Genomic DNA, 17,976 nt, shown 5'->3' on the forward strand with positions numbered 1-17,976 from the left:
AGTTCCCTCATCTGTCAAATGGGGATGAAGACTGGGGACAATCTGATCACCTTGTAACCTCCCCAGCGCCTAGAACAGTGCTTTCTTGTACTTCCCAAGCGCTTAGTACAGTGCTCTGCACACAGTAAGCGCTCAATAAATACGATTGATTGATTGTATCCCCCCAGTGCTTAGAACAGTGCTTTGCACATAGTAAGCATTTAATACCATCATTATTATTATTATTATTAAGAGCATACTGAAGCGTACTAAGCTCTGGTTTGGATACAAGCAAAACAGGTTGGACATGGTCTGTGTCCCACGTGGGGCTCACAGTCTTAGTCCCCATTTTATAGATGAGGGAACTGAGGCACAGAGAAGTCAAGTGACTTGCCCAAGGTCATATAGAAGACAAGTGGAAGATTCAGAATTAGAACCCAGGACCTTTTGACTTCCATTAGCTCTATTAGCCCACTGTTCTGCATCAGTGTCATCATAGTTACACTGTTGCCTCCCCTATATGTAATTTATTTCACTATCTGTCTTCCTCATTAGATTATCAACACCTTGAGAACATAGTTCATATCTACCCACTCCATTGTACCCCCGCAAGTGATTAATATAGTGCTCTGCCCACAGTAAGCCCTCTGTAAATACCTCCGACTGGGTATTTATTGGTTGGGGTGATCTGGATGTCTGTGCCGATAAGGGCAATGGGTTTTGTTAGCCCAAACCATAATAATCTAATGGGATGTAGGGTCAAAGAAACAAATGAGTTTTTTTCCATGGTATTTGCTTACTATATGTTAAGCACCGTTTTAAGTGCTGGGGTAGATACATCTTAATCAGCCTGGATCCAGTCCCTATCCTACAAGGGACTCACAGACTCCGTAGGAGGGAGAACAGGAACTTTATCCCCATTTTGCAGCTGAGGAAACTGAGGCCCGACTGAGCCCCTTCCTTCCTCTCCCCCTTATCTCCCTCTCCATCCCCCCCATCTTACCTCCTTCCCTTCCCCACAGCACCTGTATATATGCTTGTACATATTTATTACTCTATTTATTTATTTATTTATTTTGTACATATCTATTCTATTTATTTTATTTTGTTAGTATGTTTGGTTTTGTTCTCTGTCTCCCCCTTTTAGACTGTGAGCCCACTGTTGGGTAGGGACTGCCTCTATATGTTGCCAACTTGGACTTCCCAAGCGCTTGGTACAGTGCTCTGCACACAGTAAGCGCTCAATAAATACGATTGATTGATTAAGTGATGTGGCGTAGTAGATAGAGTACGGAGCTGGGAATCAGAGGTCATGCGTTCTAATCCCAGGCCCGCCACCTGTCTGCTGTGTGACCTTGGACAAGTCACTTCACTTCTTTGTGCCTCAGCTACATCATCTGTAAAATAGGGATTGAGACTGTGAGCCCCACATGGGACAAGGGACTGTGTCCAACCCAATTTGCTTGTATTCACCCCAGTGTTTAGTACAGTGCCTGGCACATAGTAAGTGCCTAACAAATATCCTAATAATAATAATTAATTAATATTATTATTATTATTAATAATGATGATGTTTGTTACTCACTTACTATGTGCCGAAGCACTGTTTTAAGTGCTGGATGAGAAACAAGGTTATCAGGTTGTCCCAGGTGGGGCTCACAGTCTTAATCCCCGTTTTACAGATGAGGTCACTGAGGCACAGAGAAGTGAAGTGACTTGCCCGAAGTCACCCAGCTGACAAGTGGCAGAGTCAGGATTAGAACCCATGACCTCTGGCTCCCAAGCCCGGGCTCTTTCCATGAAACCAACCTGCCTCTCACCCAATAGTCACTCAGCTGACAACCAGTTGCTGAATTGTACTTTCCAAGCGCTTAGTACAGTGCTCTGCACACAATAAATATGATTGAATGAATGAACTGGTGGAGCTGGGCTCAGAACCCAGGTGCCCTGGCTCCCGGGCCTGTGCTTTCATAGCTATAATTCTAATGGTTTTGACCCCTGTCTACATGTTTTGTTTTATTGTCTGTCAATCAATCATCAATCAATCAATCAATCGTATTTATTGAGCGCTTACTGTGTGCAGAGCACTGTACTAAGCGCTTGGGAAGTACAAGTGGGCAACATATAGAGACAGTCCCTACCCAACAGACTGTGAGCCCTTTGTTGGGTAGGGACCATCTCTCTATGTTGCCGACTTGTACTTCCCAAGCCCTTAGTACAGTGCTCTGCACACAGTAAGCGTTCAATAAATACGACTGAATGAAAGAATGAGTGAAAAGCAAAGTGGCTCAGTGGAAAGAGCCCGGGCTTGGGAGTCAGAGGTCATGGGTTTGAATCCCGGCTCTGCCACTTGTCAGCTGTGGGACCTTGGGCAAGCCACTTAACTTCTCTGGGCCTCAGTTACCTCATCTGGAAAATGGGGATTCATTCATTCATTCATTCAATCGTATTTATTGAGGGCTTACTACGTGCAGAGCACTGTACTAAGCGCTTGGGAAGTACAAGTTGGCAACATATAGAGACGGTCCCTACCCAACAGCGGGTTCACAGTCTAGAAGGATTAAGACTGTGAGCCCCATGTGGGACAACCCGATCACCTTGTATCCCCCCCCAGCGCTTAGAACAGTGCTTCGCACATAGTAAGTGCTTAACAAATACCATCATCTTTATTATTATTATGATTTTCCCCTACCTCCTTCCCCTCCCCACAGCAGATTTATGACTCTATTTACTTTACTTGTACATAGTTACTATTCTATTTATTTTGTTAATGTTGGTATAATGCAATACCATCATTATAATGATAATGCTATAATTATAGCATATAGCTATAATTTTATTAGTTCTATTTTGACACCTGTCTCCATGTTTTGTTAATAATAATAATAATTAATAATAATAATAATAATGATGTTTGTTAAGCACTTACTATGTGCCGAAGCACTGTTTTAAGTGCTGGATGAGAAACAAGGTTATCAGGGCAGATAAGGTCACTTATCTGTGAGCCGGTTGGTGGGTAGGGACCGCCTCCCTATGTTGCCCAGTTGTACTTCCCAAGCGCTTAGCACAGTGCTCTGCACACAGGAAGCGCTCAGTAAATACGATGGAATGAACAAATATCCTGATCACCTTGCAACCTCCCCAGCAATTAGAACAGTGATTTGCACATAGTAAGTGCTTAATAAATGTTATTATTATTATTATTATTATTATTATTATTATTATTATTATTATTATCACTATTACTATTATGAGGGCGCTCGGCCAGTCAGGCCGTTGAGTCGTGTCCCTTTAAGGCGGGCTCGATCCCTCGGCCCCTCCCCCCCACGTGCCGGGGGCGGTGCCGAACTCCAAGTAGCCAATCGCGCGCGCCCTGGGGTGTCACGTGAGGCCTTCCGGCCAATGAGCGGCCGGCGGCCCCGCCCTGGCCCGCGGGCTCCTCCTGGCGGAGGTCGGCGTCAGCGCGGGCTGGGCGGCCCCGCCCCGCTCTGGCCCGCGGGCTCCTCCTGGCGGAGGCAGGCGTCACCGCGGGCTGGGCGCTTCTCTCTGATCTCCCGTCCTCTTGTCTCTCCCCACTTCAATCATCATCATCATCATCAATCGTATTTATTGAGCGCTTACTGTGTGCAGAGCACTGTACTAAGCGCTTGGGAAGTACAAATTGGCAACATATAGAGACGTCCCTGCCCAACAGTGGGCTCACAGTCTAGAAGGGGGAGACAGAGAACAAAACCAAACATACTAACAAAATAAAATAAATAGAATAGATATGTACAAGTAAAATAAATAAATAAATAGAGTAATAAATATATACAAACATATATACATGTGCTGTGGGGAAGGGAAGGAGGTAAGATGGGGGGGGATGGAGGGGGGAGAGGAGGGAAGGGGCTCAGTCTGGGAAGGCCTCCTGGAGGAGGTGAGCTCTCAGTAGGGCCTTGAAGGGAGGAAGAGAGCTAGCTTGGCGGATGGGCAGAGGGAGGGCATTCCAGGCCTGGGGGATGACGTGGGCCGGGGGTCGATGCTGCTCGGACTGTCTTTGTCCAGAAACGCTCTGTGCATGTTACTCCCCTCCTCAAAAATCTCCAGTGGCAACCAATCAATCTGCGCATCAGGCAGAAACTGCTCACCCTGGGCTTCAAGGCTGTCCATCCCCTTGCCCTCTTCTACCTCACCTCCCTTCTCTCCTTCCACGGCCCACCCCGCACCCTCCGGTCCTCTGCCGCTAATCTCCTCACCGTTAGGCCTCGTTCTCGCCTGTCCCGCCATCGACCCCCAGCCCACGTCCTCCCCCTGGCCTGGAATGCCCTCCCTCTGCCCATCCGCCAAGCTAGCTCTCTTCCTCCCTTCAAGGCCCTACTGAGAGCTCACCTCCTCCAGGAGGCCTTCCCACACTGAGCCTCTTCCTTCCTCTCCCCCTCATCCCCCTTCCATCCCCGCATCTTAACTCCTTCCCTTCCGCACAGCACCTGTATCTATGTATCTATGTTTGTACATATTTATTACTCTATTTATTTATCTATTTCACTTGTAGAAGCAGCAGAGAAGCAGCGTGGCTCAGTGGAAAGAGCCTGGGCTTTGGAATCAGAGGTCATGGGTTCAAATGCCGGCTCTGTCACTGGTCAGCTGTGTGAATTTGGGCAAGTCGCTTCATCATCATCAATTGTATTTATTGAGCGCTTCACTTCTCTGTGCCTCAGTTCCCTCATCTGGAAAATGGGGATTAAGACTGTGAGACAACCTGATCACCTTGTAACTTCCCCAGAGCTTAGAACAGTGCTTTGCACATAGTAAGCGCTTAATAAATGCCATTATTATTATCTTTTAGACTGTGAGCCCACACTGAGGAACCGGCTTCGTCGGGGGGACCGGGGGGGAGGAGGCCTTCAGGCGCTACCACCGTTGGGGGGGGCCCCCACGGCCGCCTGGGGAAACTGAGGAACCGGGACCCCCAGGAGCGGGAGCGGCAGGAGGAGGAAGAGGCCCGAGCGGCCGCGTGGGTGGGGAAACTGAGGAACGGGGGGGCGGAGGAGGAAGAGGAGGAGGCCAGTTGGTGGTACGAGCACCAACGAGCACCTCTCCCCCTTATCCCCCTCATCTTACCTCCTTCCCTTCCCCACGGCACCTGTATAGATGTTTGTACAGATTTATTACTCTATTGATTTATTTATTTTACTTGTACATATCTATTCTATTTATTTTATTTTGTTAGTATGTTTGGTTTTGTTCTCTGTCTCCCCCTTTTAGACTGTGAGCCCACTGTCGGGTAGGGACCGTCTCTCTATGTTGCTAACTTGGACTTCCCAAGTGCTTAGTCCAGTGCTCTGCACACAGTAAGCGCTCAATAAATACGATTGACTGATTGATTGTTGGGTAGGGACTGTCTCTGTATGTTGCCAATTGGTACTTCCCAAGTGCTTAGTACAGTGCTCTGCACATAGTAAGCGCTCAATAAATACGATTGATGATGATGACTTGTACATATCTATTCTATTTATTTTGTTAGTATGTTTGGTTTTGTTCTCTGTCTCCCCCTTTTCGACTGTGAACCCACTGTTGGGTAGGGACTGGCTCTATATGTTGCCATCTTGGACTTCCCAAGCGCTTAGTACAGTGCTCTGCACACAGTAAGCGCTCAATCAATACGATTGATTGATTGATTGGGCGGCCCCGCCCCGCTGTGTCCCGTGGGCTCCTCCTGGCGGAGGCAGGCGTTATCGCGGGCTGGGCGGCCCCGCCCCGCTGTGGCCCGCGGGCTCCTCCTGGCGGAGGCAGGCGTCAGCGCGGGTTGGGCGGCTCCGCCCCGCTGTGTCCCGCGGGCTCCTCCTGGCGGAGGCAGGCGTTATCGCGGGCTGGGCGGCCCCGCCCCGCTGTGTCCCGCGGGCTCCTCCTGGCGGACGCAGGCGTCATCGCGGGCTGGGCGGGCCCGGCTCCAGTCCCCTCATGTGACCGTCCGAGCGGCGGCCGCTCCGCGGACTTGCTCCGGTCCCCCCGCCTCCCGCGGTGCTGGGCGGCCACGCTGCGGCCGGGATGCCGCCTCCAGCTGCCAGCTGAGCCGCACAGCCGGCCCACGAGCGACCAGCAACAGCTCCAGCTGCAGCAGCAGCATCTCCAGTTGCAGCAGGAGCAGCTCCAGTTGCAGCAAAAGCAGCAGAAGCTCCAGTTGCAGCAGCTCCAGCTGGAGCAACAGCAGCCCAGTTGCAGCAGGAGCAGCTGCATCTCCAGTTGCAGCAAAAGCAGCAGCAGCAGCAGCAGCTCCAGCTGCAGCAGAAGCTCCAGCTGTAGCAACAGCAGCCCAGTTGCAGCAGCCCAGTTGTAGCAACAGCATCTCCAGTTGCAGCAGCAGGAGCAACAGCTGCAGCTGAAGCTCCCGCTGTAGCAGCTCCAGCTGTAGCAACAGCAGCCCAGTTGCAGCAGGAGCAGCTGCCAGCAGCAGCTCCAACTGTAGCAACAGCATCTCCAGTTGCAGCAGCAGCAGCAGCAGCTCCAGTTGCAGCAGAAACTCCCGTTGCAGCAGCTCCAGTTGTAGCAACAGCAGCCCAGTTGCAGCAGGAGCAGCTGCCAGGAGCAGCTGCCAGCAGCAGCTCCAACTGTAGCAACAGCATCTCCAGTTGCAGCAGCAGCTCCAGTTGCAGCAAAAGCAGCAGCAGCTGCAGCAGAAGCTCCAGTTGCAGCAGCAGCAGTTCCAGCAGAAGCTCCAGTTGCAGCAGCTCCAGCTGTAGTAACAGCAGCTCCAGTTGCAGCAGGAGCAGCTCCAGTTGCAGCAGGAGCAGCTGCAGTTGCAGCAGCAGCATAATGGCCCCGACCCTGCTCCAAAAGCTCTTTAACAAAAGGGGCACCAACTGTTCGGCTGCTGCCCAGAGCAGGACGCCCAGGGAAGGATCCCCCTTTAGGTGAGGAGCCGCGCCGCGTGGGCAACGGGGTCGGGGGGCGGATCCTGCTAATAATATCATCATTATGATGCCATTTGCTAAGCGCTTACTATGTGCCAAGCGCCGTTCATTCATTCCATCGGATTTAATTGAGCGCTTGCTGTGTGCAGAGCACTGTACTAAGCGCTTGGGAAGTACAAGTTGGCAACATAGACGGCCCCTACCCAACAGAAGGCTCACATTCACCTTCTGGCCACCTCTGTTCATCCCCTTTTCCCTCCACTGGTCCACAGCATTGGAAAAAAATCAATAGTATTTATTGAACTATGTGCGGAGCACACAGAAGTAATAACAGTAATGGTATTTGTTGAGCACTTACTATATGCCAGGCACTGTACGAAGCACTGGGTGACAGATTGGGGGGGGAGCCCAAACCCACTGACAGCCTGGAAACTTCTGCCATCAACACTGACTCCCATTAATGTGGATGTTCTAAGCACTGGGGGGGGATACAAGGTGACCACGTTGTCCCACGTGGGGCTCACAGTCGTCATCCCCATTTTGCAGATGAGGGAACTGAGGCTCAGAGAAGTTAAGTGACTTGCCCAAGGTCACACAGCAGGCAGGGATTCGAACCCATGACCTCTGACTCCAAAGCCCGGGCTCTTTCCACTGAGCCTTACGATGCCGTTTGTTAAGCGCTTACTATGTGCCAAGCACTGTTCTAAGCGCTGCCCCAAGACCTCCCTCCCCTCCGCAGACGGAGGTGGGCAGAGGGGCTCTCCTAGCGCTTAGAACAGTGCTTGGCACATAGTAAGCGCTTAACAAATGCCATTATTATTATTATCTGGACCACCTTTCCAGCCACCCAGCTGGCCATCGCCCGCTTCTAGGTCCTGGCCTGGCGAAGACCCGTCATCCATTCATTCAACTGTTTCTTGCGTGCTTACTGCGTGCGAAGCACTGTGCTGAGCGCTTGGGAGAGGACGCCAGGACACCACGCCTGCCCACAACGAGCACTCAGTCCAGAGGACTTGCACCTTTCTCTCAGAGAGAGCCAGGGGGAGGGGACCATTCCTTACAACTCACATTTGTTGGGTAGCGACTGTATCTGTTGCCAAATTGTACTTTCCAAGCACTTAGTACACAGTAAGCGCTCTATAAATACGATTGAGTGAATGAATTCCCTTTTCACCCGTGGCACTGGGGCATTTCCTAGGGACTTTGCCAGCGGTACACCTTTTCCCTGCTGACGTTAGAAGGAGCTTTCTGGTATTCCCCCGGGAATAGGGGCTGAAAATGTTTCAACTCTGGATTTTCAGGAAGAACTGAGACGATTGTTCCACTGTCAGTCATCGGAGGCATTGAACAGAGAGGACATGCGGATCGACATCCCGAAAGCATGGGTTCTGTGACTTGGTTATCTCGAAGTTGGGAGGTGGAAGAAAGGAAAAGAAGTGCTTTATGTCTGGGACTTGGAGGGTGAAAGTACAGGATGAAATCCGGCTTTCGTTTGGATGGATCGCTGGTGCCTGGAAAGGAGTAGGGGGAAAATGTTTTATGGAATGGCTGAGATTGCCATCTGACGATTAGCTCCTGCCTGTGTTCAACATTTGCTTTCCAGTTCATTTTTACAAGCCTCTCCAAGACCTGACATGCAGATATGTTGCTCGTTACATTTTAAAGGGCTTGAGTTTTAACAGGGTATAGGTGGGTCCAACCGAGTTTAAATTCTTAATCGGTCCTTGTCAGATAAGTCCACGGAATGGTGGAATTGGTTTTTTTTTCTTTTAACATAACTAAATGAGGTATGATACATTTGTCCGTGACTCCGGTGACATTCCAAGTCAAATTTAAGTTGCGTCCCGCTCTTCATTTCTTTACAACTATATTTCTGCAAAAATCACATAGGGGTAGTTTGGGGGTTTTTTGTTTTTCTGAAAGATTCTGGTAGCTCCACTGCTGCAGCCTGATTGTCATGTGTCTCCTTCAACAGCATAGAAATGGAGCAAGGAGCTTTAAGTGATGCTGTCCTCCTTTGCAGGTGGCAGAATTAGAGCATCTCCCGTCACTTGAGGCAATTGGGGACCTTTCGGTACTTTTGGTTTGCCAGTGGAAACAGGTGCTTGAGAGTTGGAGCATCCCCAGAAACGTGGCTCAGGGTTGGGCAGGAATTGTCACGATGATGCAAAGAATGGATTGTACGATGGCTTCTGCCATTCTTCACCCATTGTCACCCTTTGTCATCACTTTCAGGCCTCGCCCCATTGAGAGTGTGGCCTTAACTTTGTTGACTAGCCAATGCTTTGGGTGGGAACACTTACGGTATGTCAGTTTCCATTACAGGGCGAAGTCGGAACATAAGGCTGTGCCAGGCTTTTATTGTCTCTAATTGCAGTAGGATTTAGTGAATTTTTTTTAGCAGTATATAGGATCCAGGGAGAAACACACCCCATAACCCGCTGTGCAAAGGAGATTCTTGAAGAAGTGACCATCAAAACACTTGAGGATAATAATCAAATAGTTCCTTTGGTCTTTCTGAAAATAAGTTGTATTTTTCCATTTTGGTTTACCCCAAGGTATACTAGGGGCCCGTACAATTACTGGCATTTCCACAATTTCACATGTTTTTAAAGTAAACACACGATGCTGACTTTGGATGGATTTTGTAGGTCAGGAGAACAATCTAGAAATCATTGTTTTTCCATAGTGATTCTTTTCACTTGCGTTCTTATAAATTATTGATTTATATTAATGTATGTCTCCCCCTCTAGCTTGTAAGCTCATTGTGGGCAGGGAACGTGTTTGCGAATTGTTGTATTGTACTCTCACAAGTGCTTTCAACAATGCTGTACCCATAGTGAGCACTAAAATACCACTGATCGAATTCCAGTTCTCTCTCTCTCATTTTTGGTTCCTACTGAATCGTTTCAATTTCTTAGTCTTCTGGTTGCCCCAGACTACATCAAACATTTCAGTAAGGGAGACTTGGGCAGGGAACATGTCTGCTAATTGTTGTATTGTACTCTCACAAGTGCTTTAAACAATGCTGTACCCATAGTGAGCACCGAAATACCACTGATCGAATTCCAGTTTTCTCTCTCGCTCTCATTTTTGGTTCCTACTGAATCGTTTCAATTTCTTAGTCTTCTGGTTGCCCCAGACTACATCAAAATTTCAGTAAGGGAGACTTTCACTTTTTACAGATGTGAAAACTTCCTCTGAAAGCCTACCTAAATGGAGGGTGGTTCTAGAGAGTGATTCTAGAGAAGGTTCTGGCCAGAGGTTGTGGAAGATGTTGCCGAGCTCTACAGCCATAGTCCGTATGGCTAAGGAAGCCGATGAATGTTCCTGGAAGAAGTGGCAGCAGTGGGCACTCATTGATTATTTGTGAAGTTCCTAGCCCCTGTAAAGAGCAGCCCTTTTCAGACGTAAGAAAATGTCTGGTTTAGTACTGATTTTCCAAGTGCTTGCCAGTAAAGCAGAGGAAAAATATCCCAAAGTGGAGATGTTTGTTTTCCAAAAGGGAAAACCCAAGTAGATGAATTGCTACTTGATTAGTGGCTTTGAGTATAATTAAACGGTGTCAAAGCAGGGACCGGGTGTTGGAAGTTATAGCTTGAAAAATAGCTGTAAATCCAAGGTAAATATTGATCTAAGTGCCCCCTTCCGCCCCCCTCCCCAACCACCAAAATAAATCTAAGACCTTGGTGAATCTCAAGTTTTATGACTCTCACACTAAAAAGTCAGAGAAGACTTGTTATGGTCTGAGCTGTGAGGAGCCTGAAATCCCACCCATCCTCTTTCTTAGATTGGGAGCCCTTTGGGAACCCACAGTGCTTGGTAGAAAGCAAATGCCTAATCAGTACAATTATTATTATTGCTGTTATTTATACTGTTCAGGAACAGTGTAGTGACATGGAAAAGAGTATCTTCAGCTTCCATATGTCAACTAAAATTATACTAAATCAGAAAAGCCTCGATGCTGACACTGTATATTATTGAGTTGCTCAAAAAAATGATGTCCATATGTGAGGAACAAATGTCCTCAATTGTGGGTTTTTTTTGCTAGATTCTATGGTTAGAGAACAGAATTAAAAGGGGTTGCCAAATGCCATGCTCGTTTATCATCATTACCTTGCAGTGTTAAACCCCCAGAGCACCTGGAACGCCGTAGGGTGCTTTTCCAGTCAAGTGGAACCGGCACATCCGCTGCCCTTTAGGAGTGCGGAATAGAAAACTGTACTCATGTGGAAGCACACAAGGAAAGCAAAGCATGGTGAATATAGGAGATTCAGAATCTGGGGTCAACCGTGGGAGAAAAATAAATGCCTTTTATGAATACAGTTCAGTTGGGGAGCATGTGGGTAGGGTCAGCAGAATTCTGTAGGTTTGTGTGGTGTCCACAATTTGGTCTTCCCTAGGCATCTACCATTGCCTTTCTCAGGATCCTAAAATTCAAAACGGAATCTCATTTGAGGTGGCTGTTTGGGAAGTGGAGAGAAGGGAACTTATGAAATATGGCAATGGGGACTTTTAATTCTACGAGACTAGAGAACCCAATTCAATGTCAAAAACATCATCACCAAAATGATCCTTTAATAGGTGATGGCTTTACTTAACTTCCCTTGAGATGGATCTTTCTGAAGAGAAGATGGGCTAGTTTCCAGTTCTGTGCAGTGACTGCCTCAAAGAAACAGTGTGGCCTAGTGGAAAGAACTGGGGCCTGGGAATCAGAGGACCTAGGTTCTAATTTCGGCACTGATACTTGTCTGCAGTGTGACCTTGGGCAAGTCTCAGTTTCCTCATCTGTAAAATGGGGATTCAGTGCCTGTTCTCCTTTCGGTTGTCAGCTGCATGTGGGACAGGAACTATGACTGAGCTGATTGACTTGTATCTACCCCAGTGCTTGACATATACTAAGAATTTAACAAATCACCATTATTATTCCCTCTCAGCCCAGGTCTGGTCCCAAATCAAGGGCCCTGCTTGAGCATAGCTTGACATATGTTGGACTTTTACCTAAGAGCTCAGTACAGCGGCCTACGTGCAGTAAGCCGTCACTAAATCCCACTGAGTGATTCCCTAACCCACCACCCAAGTTTCTGCTGAGTGAGTCCAGCTGAACATGATGTGCTGTCCTCTCCCCATCAGTGACTCAACCAGGAAGACTTCTAAGACTCAGGTTTAGGTCTGTGCAGTGTAAGCTCGGTGCATTGTTAAGGGTAGTCCTGCTAAAGGGTGGGACGCTGACGATGTCTCTCTTCCCAGTGGGTGCCAGCTGCAGATCTGCACTAGCAACCTGAGTCCAGTAGTGGATCAAGCACCGATGGCGAGACCCCCCCCCCCCCCCCAGTTCATTCATTCAGTCGTATTTATTGAACGCTCTCTGTGTGCCGAGCGCTGTACCTTGCTACCTTGCTGGTTCCATCCTATCCCAACTGGATCAGCCTCCTTTCTGATGTCCCATCCTCCTGTCTCTCCCCGCTTCAGTCTATACTTCACTCTGCTGCCTGGATTATCTTTGTACAGAAACGCTCGGGGCATGTCACTCCCCTCCTCAAAAATCTCCAGTGGTTGCCTGTCAGCCTTCGAATCAAGCAAAAACTCCTCTCTCGGCTTCAAGGCTGTCCATCACCTTGCCCCTTCTTACCTCACCTCCCTTCTGTCCTCTACAGCCCAGCCCGCACCTTCTGCTCCTCTGCCGCTAACCTCCTCACTGGGCCTTGTTCTCTCCTGTCCCACCGTCGACCCCGGCCCACGTCCTACCTCTGGCCTGGAATGCCCTCCCTCTGCCCACCCGCCAAGCTCGCTCTCTTCCTCCCTTCAAAGCCCTACTGAGAGCTCACCTCCTCCAGGAGGCCTTCCAAAACTAAGCCCCCCCCTTTTTTCCTCTCCTCTCCCTCTTCCCCTCCTCCCCTCCTCACCGTTCCCTTCTCTCCCTCTACCCTACCCCTTCCCCTCCCCACAGCACTCGTGTTTATTTGTACAAATTTATTACTCTATTAATTTTATTAATGATGTGTATATAGCTATAATCCTATTTATTCTGATGGTATTGACACCCGTGTACTTCTTTTGTCTATCTCCCCCTTCTAGACTGTGAGCCTGTTGTTGGGTCGGGACTGTCTCTATATGTTGCTGATCTGTACTTCCCAAGCACTTAGTACAGTGCTCTGCACACAGTAAGTGCTCAGTAAATACAACTGAATGAATGAATGTACCAAGTGCTTGGGAAGTACAAATTGGCAACATATAGAGAGGGTTCCTACTAGATGGCTCACAGTCTAGAAGGGGAAACCTTGTGAAACCATAGTTTGTGCAGAAACCCAGAATTCAGAGTACAGCACCTGGCCCAGTGAGAATTTACAGTTACCTGAGTGATGGAGGAGGAGGACTGCTCCGTTCAGACCCGTGTTTAATACCTCTAGACTGTAAACTTGTGGGCAGGGACTGCGTCTGTTATATTGTTGTTTTACTCTTCCATGCGCTGCACTCCGAATCCTCAAAATATGAGTGATTCTGCTCAGCTCAAGAATGAGGCCACTCATTTTTTCAGATGAATCACACTTAATCAATGTGGAACCCATTTCTTTTGGCTTTCCCCTTCTGTAGATGAGGAAATTGAGGGTGTCTGTGAGGGTATGTTTACTCAGCATTGCGGGGATATGGAATTGTGACTCGGGTAATAATAATAATGACATTTATTAAGGGCTTACTATGTGCAAAGCACTGTTGTAAGCGCTGGGGAGGTTACCAGGTGATCAGGTTGTCCCACGGGGGGCTCACAGTCTTAATCCCCGTTTTACAGATGAGGTAACTGAGGCACAGAGAAGTTAAGTGATTTTCCCAAAGTCACACAGCTGGCAATTGGCAGAGCCTGGATTTGAACCCATGACCTCTGATTCAGAGTTGCTGAGATCTCTGAACCACACTGGCCAGTGGAGAACTTGCCAATATGCAATATTTATTTTAGTCGTCTTGGGTGTAAAGGTTCACACTGGGTTGATTAAACATTGCAAGTAATGCGGTCACTACTGGTGGCAATGATCTTTCCAGCAATCCCTCCCCTGAAGACACAGCTGTGTCCCAGGGCACAGCCGCATCAATAGCTGTTCAATACCTGTTCTCTCTCGTACGTAGACTGTGAACCCCCTGTGGGACAGGGACTGTGTCTGACCTGATTATCTTGTATCTGCCCTAGCGCTTAGTACAGTGCTTGACCTCTAGACTGTAAGCTCATTGTGGGCAGGGAAGATATCTGCCAATACTTGTACTCTCCCAAGTGCTTAATATAGTGCTCTGCACACAGTGAGCATTCAAATACCATCAGCACCTAATTATTTCATGGTTTTTTTATGGTATCTGTTAAGCATTTACTGTGTGCCAAGCACTGTACAAAGCACTAGGGTAGATACAAGCTAATCGGGTTGGACGCTGTCCCTGTCTCACATGGGGCTCACAGTCTTAATCCCTATTGTACAGACGAGGGACTGAGGCACAGAGAAGTTAAGTGACTTGCCTAGGGTGACACAGCAGACAAGTGTCAGAGCTGAGATTAGAACCCAGATCCTTCTGTCTTCCAGGCCCAGGCTCTTTCCACTAGGCCATGCTTCTTTATTATTATTATTATTGTTATTATTGCTACAGTGGGAAATGGGAAACTTAGATTCTAGTCCTGGTTCTGCCTGATGGATCTATGCCATCAGTGGGGAAGGTTTCTGAGCAATGTCCAGGGAATTCTTCGAGGTGGACAGGACCAGCAGAAATCCCGAAAAATAGCGTGGCTAACGTAGATGGTGAAGGATGCAGTGGTTACCTAGGCAACCACCTGCTGGGTCAAGGCTTAGGGCACAGCATCCTCACTAAACATGGTCACTGGCTGTAAATGCAAAAACCCTTCACATGCACTTCTCAATGTGCTGCAGCCCTGCTCACAAACTCACTCGTTTCACTCAGTGCCCCAGCAGGACATGCTTAGCAAGGATGAGAAGCTGTAATTGGCAGTGGGCAAGCCATTAGCATTATAATCAAGTCCTCTGTGGGGGATCTTGGTCCTTTTAGACTGTGAGCCCACTGCTGGGTAGGGACTGTCTCTATATGTTACCAACTTGTACTTCCCAAGCGCTTGGTACAGTGCTCTGCACACAGTAAGCGCTCAATAAATACGATTGATGATTGATGGTGATGAAGAATCAGGCCCTGAGGATTGTCCACCTTGCCTGAAGGAAAACTCCGTCATTATCAATCCTGGTCCTAGTGGACCATGGACCCTGGGAGTCAGAGGACCTGGGTTCTAATCCCATATATCCTATTTGTCTTCTGTGTGACCTACGCTAAATCACCTAACTTCTCTGTGCCTCAGTTGCCTCATCTGTAAAATGGGGGGTTAAGACTGTGAGCCCCATGTGACACATGGACTGTCCAACCTGATTATCTTGTACCTACCTCAGTGCTTAATACTGAGCACATAGTAAGCATTTAACATATATTGTTTAAAAAGTCCATATATTACTTGAGAACACTTTATGCTACTTATAATGCAGCTTCTGGGATTTGCTATAATGATAATAATAATGATGGCATTTGTTAAGCGCTTACTATGTGCAAACCATTGTTCTAAGCCCTGGGGAGGATACAAGGTGATCATGTTGTCCCACGTGGGGCTCACAGTCTTAATCCCCATTTTCCGTATGAGGTAACTGAGGCACAGAGAAGTTATGGCGTGGCTCAGGGGAAAGAGCACGGGCTTTGGAGTCAGAGGTCATGGGTTTGAATCCCGACTCCACCACATGTCTGCTGTGTGATCTTGGGCAAGTCACTTAACTTCTCTGGGCCTCAGTTACCTCATCTGTAAAATGGGGATTGAGACTGTGAGCCCCACATGGGACAGACAACCTGATCACCCTGTATCCTCCCCAGCGCTTATAACAGTGCTTTGCACATAGTAAGCGCTTAACAAATGCCAATTATTATTATTATTATTATGGAGTGACTTGCCCAAAGTCACACAGCTGACAAGCGGCGGAGCCGGGATTTGAACCCATGACCTCCGACTTCCAAGCCCGTGCTCTTTCCACTGAGCCATGCCGCTTCTCTGCTATGTCCCCGACAGTCAATCCAAAAATATGGTGGGAAGAGCATGTAGAGATAGATATGAGTTTAACAAATTTTGCAGATTCTTTCAAAAAAGTCAGCAAGAATTCAGTGTGTGAAAGGATTCAGTCTGAAAAAGTTGATTTTAAAAGTTTGTACATTGCATTTTTTTAAACCCCGAGGGACTGAACTAATAGACTTGGTGCCTGATAGAGGGCACCAGGATGGATCTGTTGATTTAGAGCTTTGTTTGGCTGCCAACAAGGTTGAATGGTAGGGAGCCATTCGAGTGTTCACTGCCCCAGTGACTGAAATGAAGGTCGTGCCTTTAGCAAGAACTCCATCCCACGCTTTCTCCTCCCCAAACTCTGCAGTAGCTCCAGCAGTAGCAGAAAATATGTGGGGACGTCTGGCCAGTGGTTGGGAGGAAGGAAAGAATGGGTGCTCTTAGTGGAGGAGGAGGAGGAGGAAGGTCAGGTGGGAGGGAGGCATGGGATGGCAATGTAACATTAAAAACCCTGGCAGATGGGAGAAGGTTTAACTTTAACCGGGCAAAGAGGATGGGAGTGGGACCACAGGTCCTCACTAGGCAGTCAGTCAAGAATATGTGAGTGCTTTCTTTGTGCAGAACACTGTATTAAGTGCTTGGGACTGTAGTAATAACTGTGGTATTCATGAAGCACTTACTATGTCTCAAGTATTGTACCAAGCTCTGGGGTATATAAAAGATGCTCGGGTCCCACATAGGGCTCATGGTCTAAGTAGGAGGGAGAATAGGTAGGTACAGAGTATAATACAATAAAATAGGTAGAAATGATCGTACCCTCAAGGAACTTGCCGCTTAAAATGGTGGGAGGTTTGCCATTGTCTCAGTGAGGCACCAGAGAAACCATCTCAGTCTGGAAACCCAGCAAGGTTCAAGATGCAATTTGGCCATTACTGTCTCAGACTCAAGATTTGTCCTAAATTGGAGTCATTACTGAAATGGCGTGGTCAGTTCTTTTATTAATCGACATGTTTAAAAAATTTACAGCGATCGGATTCATTCATTCATTGTCGTATTTATTGAGCGTTTACTGTGTGGAGAGCACTGTGCTAAGCACTTGGGAAGTACAAGTCGGCAATGTATAGAGACGGTCCCTACCCAACAACGGGCTCACAGTCTAGAAGGGAGAGACAGACAACGAAACAGAACATGTAGACAGCTGTCAAAATTGTCAGAACAAATAGAATTAAAGCTATATGCACATCATTAACAAAATAAATAGAATAGTAAATATGTATAAGTAAAATAGAGTAATAAATCTGTACAAATATGTATACAAGTGCTGTGGGGAGGGGAAGGAGGTAGGGCGGGGGGATGGGGAGGAGGAGTGGGAAAAGGGGGCTTAGTCTGGGAAGGCCTCTTGGAGGAGGTGAGCTCTCAGGGCTTTGAAGGGAGGAAGGGAGCTAGCTTGGCGGATGTGTGGAGGGAGGGCATTCCAGGCCAGGGAAAGGATGTGGGCCAGGGGTTGACGACAGGACAGGTGAGAACGAGGCACAGTGAGGAGGTTAGCGGCAGTGGAGTGGAGGGTGTGGGCTGGGCTGGAGAAGGAGAGAAGGGAAGTGAGGTAGGAGGGGACGATGGGATGGAGAGCCTTGAAGCCGAGAGTGAGGAGTTTTTGCTTGATTTGTAGGTTGACAGGCAGCCGCTGCAGATTTTTGAGGAGGGGAGTAACATGCCCCGAGCGTTTCTGTTCAAAGATAATCCGGGCAGCAGAGTGAAGTATAGACTGAAGTGGGGAGAGACAGGAGGATGGGAGATCAGAGAGGAGGCTGATGTAGTAATACAGTCGGGATAGGATGAGAGATTGAACCAGCAAGGTAGCGGTTTGGATGGAGAGGAAAGGGTGGATCTTGGCAATGTTGTGGAGGTGAGATTGGCAGATTTTGGTGACGGATATGTGAGGGGTGAACGAGAGAGCGTAGTCGAGGATGACATCAAGGTTGCGGGCTTGTGAGACGGGAAGGATGGTAGTGCCGTCTACAG

At 48.1% G+C, this 17,976-nt stretch overlaps 1 protein-coding gene across 2 annotated transcripts in view; it reads left to right on the top strand.

The window, feature by feature from the left end:
- Nucleotides 1-6,769: 6,769 nt before the first annotated feature.
- The window catches only part of FNIP2 (folliculin interacting protein 2), a 112,676-nt gene continuing 101,469 nt past the window's right edge, over nt 6,770-17,976 (top strand). For both annotated transcript variants that reach the window (XM_038755175.1, XM_038755176.1), the window contains exon 1: nt 6,770-6,872. In XM_038755175.1, coding sequence (XP_038611103.1) covers nt 6,775-6,872 — 98 coding nt within the window. In that variant the 5' untranslated portion in view covers nt 6,770-6,774. The remainder of the gene's footprint in view (nt 6,873-17,976) is intronic.

The sequence above is a fragment of the Tachyglossus aculeatus genome, chromosome 12 (assembly GCF_015852505.1).
Source record: "Tachyglossus aculeatus isolate mTacAcu1 chromosome 12, mTacAcu1.pri, whole genome shotgun sequence".
Classification (NCBI taxonomy): domain Eukaryota; kingdom Metazoa; phylum Chordata; class Mammalia; order Monotremata; family Tachyglossidae; genus Tachyglossus; species Tachyglossus aculeatus.